Source organism: Caenorhabditis briggsae (assembly GCF_000004555.2).
Source record: "Caenorhabditis briggsae complete genome, chrIV, whole genome shotgun sequence".
NCBI classification, from domain to species: Eukaryota; Metazoa; Nematoda; class Chromadorea; order Rhabditida; family Rhabditidae; genus Caenorhabditis; species Caenorhabditis briggsae.
In genome coordinates, this window is record NC_013487.2 from 16,891,273 (window position 1) to 16,896,756 (window position 5,484).

Consider the following 5,484-nt stretch of genomic DNA (forward strand, 5'->3'; position numbering starts at 1 on the left):
GGCTTTACGGTAATAAAAGTTTTAGAAATTCAGGAATTCCAGAAATTCAGAAATTCAGAAATTCAGAAATTCAGGAAATCCAGAAATTCAGAAATTCAGGAGTTCCAGAAATTCAGAGGTTCAGAAATTCAGAAATTCAGAAATTTAGAATTTCAGAAATTCAGATATTCAGAATTTAAGAAATTTAGAAATTCAGAAATTCAGGAATTCCAGAAATTCTGAAATCCAGAAATTCAGAAATTCAGGAAATTCAGAAATTCAGAAATTTAGGAGTTCCAGAAATTCAGATGTTTAGAAATTCAGAAATTCAGAAATTCAGGAAATCCAGAAATTCAGAAATTCAGGAGTTGCAGAAATTCAGAGGTTCAGAAATTCAGAAATTCAGAAATTCAGGAGTTCCAGAAATTCAGAGGTTCAGAAATTCAGAAATTCAGAAATTTAGAATTTCAGAAATTCAGATATTCAGAAATTAAGAAATTTAGAAATTCAGAAATTCAGAAATTCGGAAATTTAGAAATTCAGAAATTCAGAAATTCAGTAATTCCAGAAATTCAGAAATTCAGGAGTTCCAGAAATTCAGAGGTTTAAAAATTCAGAAATTCAGAAATTTAGAATTTCAGAAATTCAGATATTCAGAATTTAAGAAATTTAGAAATTCAGAAATTCAGAAATTCAGAAATTCAGGAAATCCAGAAGTTCAGAAATTCAGAAATTCAGGAAATCCAGAAATTCAGAAATTCAGGAGTTCCAGAAATTCAGAGGTTTAGAAATTCAGAAATTCAGAAATTTAGAAATTCCGAAATTCAGAAATTCAGAAGTTCAGAAGTTCAGAAATTCAGAATTTCAGAAATTCAGAAAATCAGAAAATCGGAAATTTAGAAATTCAGAAAATCGAAAATTCAGGAATTCAGATATTCAGAAATTCAGAAAATCGGAAATTCAGAAATTGAGAAATTCAGAAATTCGGAAATTAAGATATTCCAGCTAATTACAACGATTCTCAGTACTTCGAAGTTCCGTGATTCTGAAAACCGAAAAAAATTCCACAAGTCCTAGAAATTTAAGAATTTCAGGAAATCCCAGAAAACTCAAGAATTGGGAAGATCTGAACAGATTTTTCTTTTCGGACTCTGAATTTCAAGCAAAAAGCAATTTTTTAAATTTTTTCAGCAAATGAATTTTCACAACGATTTTTCAAGATTTGGTGGAAATTTGAAAAAATGTTTTTTCTGAAAAAAAAATTCACATAAAATCTTGAAATTAATTTTCCAGATATCTTCTCAATGTGGCAGAAGACCACTCCCATTTCCAAGAAATCACATTCACCTATCTCCTAAAAGTGATGCAATGCGTTCTCGAAGAGCACCTTCTACTCGGAGAAAGTCGAATTCTTCAAACGAAACCAACAGTTGACTCGATTTTGGATGCCTGTGTGGAATATCAAAAAAGTGAGGGTGCCGATGATTTGGAAATAATCAAATGGATGCGAAGGCAACAGGATAAGCCACTAGTTGCGGAATTCGCCTATTGGTATATGATAGCCTATGATCAAGAGAATGGAAGGGAGGATGTCGGATAGCTGAGGGTCCAGGGAAACGCCAGGAATTCGATAATTTTCAAGTTTCAACTTTCCGTTTCGTTCACTTTACTGGTTTTTTAAAAATCCAATTTTCCAATTATTCCAAGAGATATAATGTATTTCCGATCGCTCTCGATTTAATTTTATTTTTAAATTTCTAAAATCTCGTCTACATTATTTTTTCTCAAAAATCTCAATTTTTTCAACTGTGATCACTTTTAAACCCAACAATTTATTTTTTTAAAATCTGAATTTTCTGAATTTTTTGAATTTTTTTTTTTTTTGAGATTAAATCTCTCCAATATATATTTTTTTTGAATCTACAAATCTAGAATCTAAAATTCCATATCTTCTGTACATTTCCAAAAAATAATACAAAAATTCCTGTTTCTTTTAGAATTGCCTCCGTATTTTGATCTCTATTTTCCGAATGATATCTTTTTGTCAATCACTGTAACTTGATCTTTTTTTCTTGAAAATGAAATAAATTATGGAAATGAAAACGTTTTTTAAGCAGTTGAGGATTCCGATTTCTCATGAATAGAAAATACAGACAGAAAAATTGACTATTTCGAACTTTCTAGGGTTTTCCAGAATTTTCGATATTCAGATTTCATTCTATCCACTCCAATTCAAATGCAATTACACTATAATCAAACTTATCTCTCGATCATTTTATTTAAAAAATAAGAATGTGAATAAAAATGTTGTTTTCCTTTTTTTGTAAAGATAATACCGTAAAACCTGTAATAGAAGGGCCCCATTAACTTTTAACTTTGAGCCAATTTATCTTAGTTCCTGTCAAAGATATAGAAAAGTTATCAACTGATAAATTGCTTGTCATCATATTATGAACATTTTATCAGTTGACAGGTTTTTGATATCCACAGGAACCTAGATAAATCGGCTCAAAGTGGAATGTTAGGGGGCCTTCTATTACAGGCTTTACGGTAATGAACGTTTTTAGAAATTCAGGAATTCCAGAAATTCAGAAATTCAGAAATTCAGGAAATCCAGAAATTCAGAAATTCAGGAAATCCAGAAATTCAGAGGTTCAGAAATTCAGAAATTCAGAAATTTAGAATTTCAGAAATTCAGATATTCTGTATTTAAGAAATTTAGAAATTCAGAAATTCAGAAATTCGGAAATTTAGAAATTCAGAAATCCAGAAATTCAGAAATTCAGGAATTCCAGAAATTCAGAGATTCAGAATTTCAGAAATTCAGAAATTTCAGAAATTCAGGAAATCCAGAAATTCAGAAATTCAGAAATTCAGAAATTCAGAAATTCCGAAATTCAGAAATTCAGAAATTCAGAAATTCAGTTTTGAAATATGAGAGATCACAAATTGATACCAACTCATCGAATAATTATCATTTGTTTTCATTTGTGGTAAGTAAAAATCTTTCCAACTCAAGAATCGTGGAAAATTCGCTCTACTGAGAAATCGATGAATTCCGAATAGAGCCCATTTTCAGAATCGGATTTTGAAAATCATAAATTTTGGAATTTTAGACGTTTCGTGTTCAAAATCAAAACATTAAAAGTCTCTAATTCGGTTCAGTTTTAAAAGGTAATGGTTTAAATTTGTCCAATTTTCTAAAATTTTCGATTTCCAGATCTCTCCGTTCAAATAAAATGCAATCACTCTTCGCTATAATCAAACTCATTTTTCTATCATTTTATCAAAAAAAAGTTCAATGAAAATATTGATTTTTCTTTGCTGTTTTTTTGGCACTATTTTTGAAGTCAATGGTAGCTCCGCCCCTTTTTCATGGAATTATCAATAGCCAATGCGTTCTATCTTCAAATTTAAGGTTATTTTCGGAAGTTATGGCCTAAAAGGATTCGTTTTTTGAAGTCAAAAATTTGGTTTAGGAGTGACGGAGTTGGAGAAATTCGCTTTATTGAGAGAGAAAAAAGAATCCGGTGTTTCGCAATGGAGCGCATTTGAAAATGTGAAAATATTTAGAAAAAAAAAGAAAAATCAGATCGAGAAATCGACTTCGAGGGGGGGGGGGGGTTGAGAAGCGTTGTTCCGTATTGTTCAACATAGAAAAAATGGGAAAAATGAGTAAATATTGATTTTTGAGGAATTTGGAAATGATTTTAGCATAGGGGGATGAGGAATTATTTTTGTCAAAATTCGAAAAAAATTGAAAAAAAAAAGTTAGGTGTAGCTGAGAAGTCCCTGGATTCGGTTGAGGAATTTCTCCATACGATTGCGGAATTGAACTCTGAAAAATGAAAAAAAAAATCTCATTTGTGCAATAGAGCGCATTTACCGTCCACGTCGATTTCCAGCTTCTGGAGCCACTTCCATGAGCTCGGTGAACGCCGACTCCAAAACGGCCCGCCCCTTTTCGTTGGATCGATTTGACAGTAGTCCGTTGACGTATTCATCGAAGAAGGACTGCAAAAATTATATAGTAATTGCGCTCTATTGATAAAGCCTTTTTTATCAATCGAGCGCATTTTAGAACTACAGTAACACTTTTTTTTTAAACTCACTCTTTCAAATGCGATAATCGCGTAGAGTGCCGAACACGATTCGGCGTAGATGCTGTTCTCACAGGTGTTGGAGAGGCACGTCTCGAAGACGGTCTGGAAATCAAAAATTTCAAATTTTAAGACTTTCAGAATTTTGGAATTTCAAAATTTCAGAATTTCGGAACTTCAGAATCTCAGAAATTTTGGAAAAATTAAGATTTTCGAAATTTCCGATTTTCAGATATACAGGTATTCAGAAGCTCAAAGTCACCGTATTTTCAGGATTTTAGAGTTTTCAGATTTTCGTAATCTCAAAATTTCAGATTTCCAAAATACAAGAATAATAGAACCCTAGAATCTCAGAATCTCAGAATCGCTGAACCTCAGAATCGCAGAATTTCAGAATCTCAGAATTTCAGAATTTCAGAATCTCAAAATTTCAGAATAATAGAATCTTAGAATCTCAGAATTTCAGAATTTCATAATTTCATAATTTCAAAATTTCAGAATCTCAGAATTTCAGAATCTCAGAATCTCGGAATTTCAATATTTCAGAATCTTAGAATATCATAATTTTTGGGACATCTTGAGCCGTTTTCATGGTTTTTTGAAACTTTTCGGTCTAAATTGGCTGAAAATGTCTTAATTTTTTCAAGATTTTCAGACATTTTCAGGGGCTGTTTTTAGCTTGTTTTCAGTCATTTTAAGACCATTTTTATTGGTTTTCGGATCATCTTTTTAGTGTTTTAAGCTATTTTGAGCATCTTACCGGAAGCATTTCCTTGAAGAGCATCGCCAAATTCTGCGTACACCGTCCCTTGTTCTGGTCGACACCAAAATGAAGGACCACCTCAGTCAGCGATTCCAGAGAAGTCGATGTGATTTCCATTCCAAATTGGCCAGTCATACCGAGCTGCAAAATTTCGGATTTTTAAAAATTTCGGAACTTCAGAATCTCGAAATTTCAGACTTTCAAAACTTTAAGAACTCAGAATTTCAGAATTCCATATTTTCCGAATTTTAGAATTCCAGGATTTTAGATTTTTAAACTTTCACAATTCCACATTTTTCGAATTTTCAAAATTCCAGAATTTCAGATTTCTAGAATTTTAGATTTTTAGAATTCCAGAAATTCGATATTAAAAATTTGCAGAATTGCTGATTTTTAGACTTTTGAAGTTTTAAAACATCAAAATTTCAGAATTCCATATTTTCGAAATTTCAGAGTTTCAGATTTTTAAAATTTCAGAATTCCAGAATCTTAGATTTTTAGAATTTCAGAATTTCGACTTTTCACATTTTTTTTTGATTTTGAGAATTTTAGAATTTCCGTATTTTCAGAATTTTAGAATTCCAAAATTTCAGAGTTTCAAAATATTAAAAATTCCAGATTTTCAGACTTTTCGAATCTCAG

The 5,484-nt window shown here is 31.2% G+C and overlaps 2 protein-coding genes across 2 annotated transcripts in view; one reads left to right on the forward strand and one right to left on the reverse strand.

Annotated features, from left to right (window-relative positions):
• Window positions 1-1,342: 1,342 nt before the first annotated feature.
• On the forward strand, window positions 1,343-1,579 carry CBG22496 (the record flags this gene model as incomplete). The annotated part of the gene is made up of 1 exon (XM_045236367.1): window positions 1,343-1,579. One exon carries the CDS (start codon window positions 1,343-1,345, stop codon window positions 1,577-1,579), a length of 237 nt encoding a protein of 78 aa, XP_045100854.1.
• Window positions 1,580-3,756: 2,177 nt separating this feature from the next.
• CBG22497 overlaps window positions 3,757-5,484 on the reverse strand; it is a gene marked incomplete at both ends in the record, with an annotated part of 23,651 nt that continues 21,923 nt past the window's right edge. Inside the window, one exon of the mRNA XM_002634855.1 lies at window positions 3,757-3,817. Within this exon, the coding sequence (XP_002634901.1) occupies window positions 3,757-3,817 (61 nt within the window). The remainder of the gene's footprint in view (window positions 3,818-5,484) is intronic.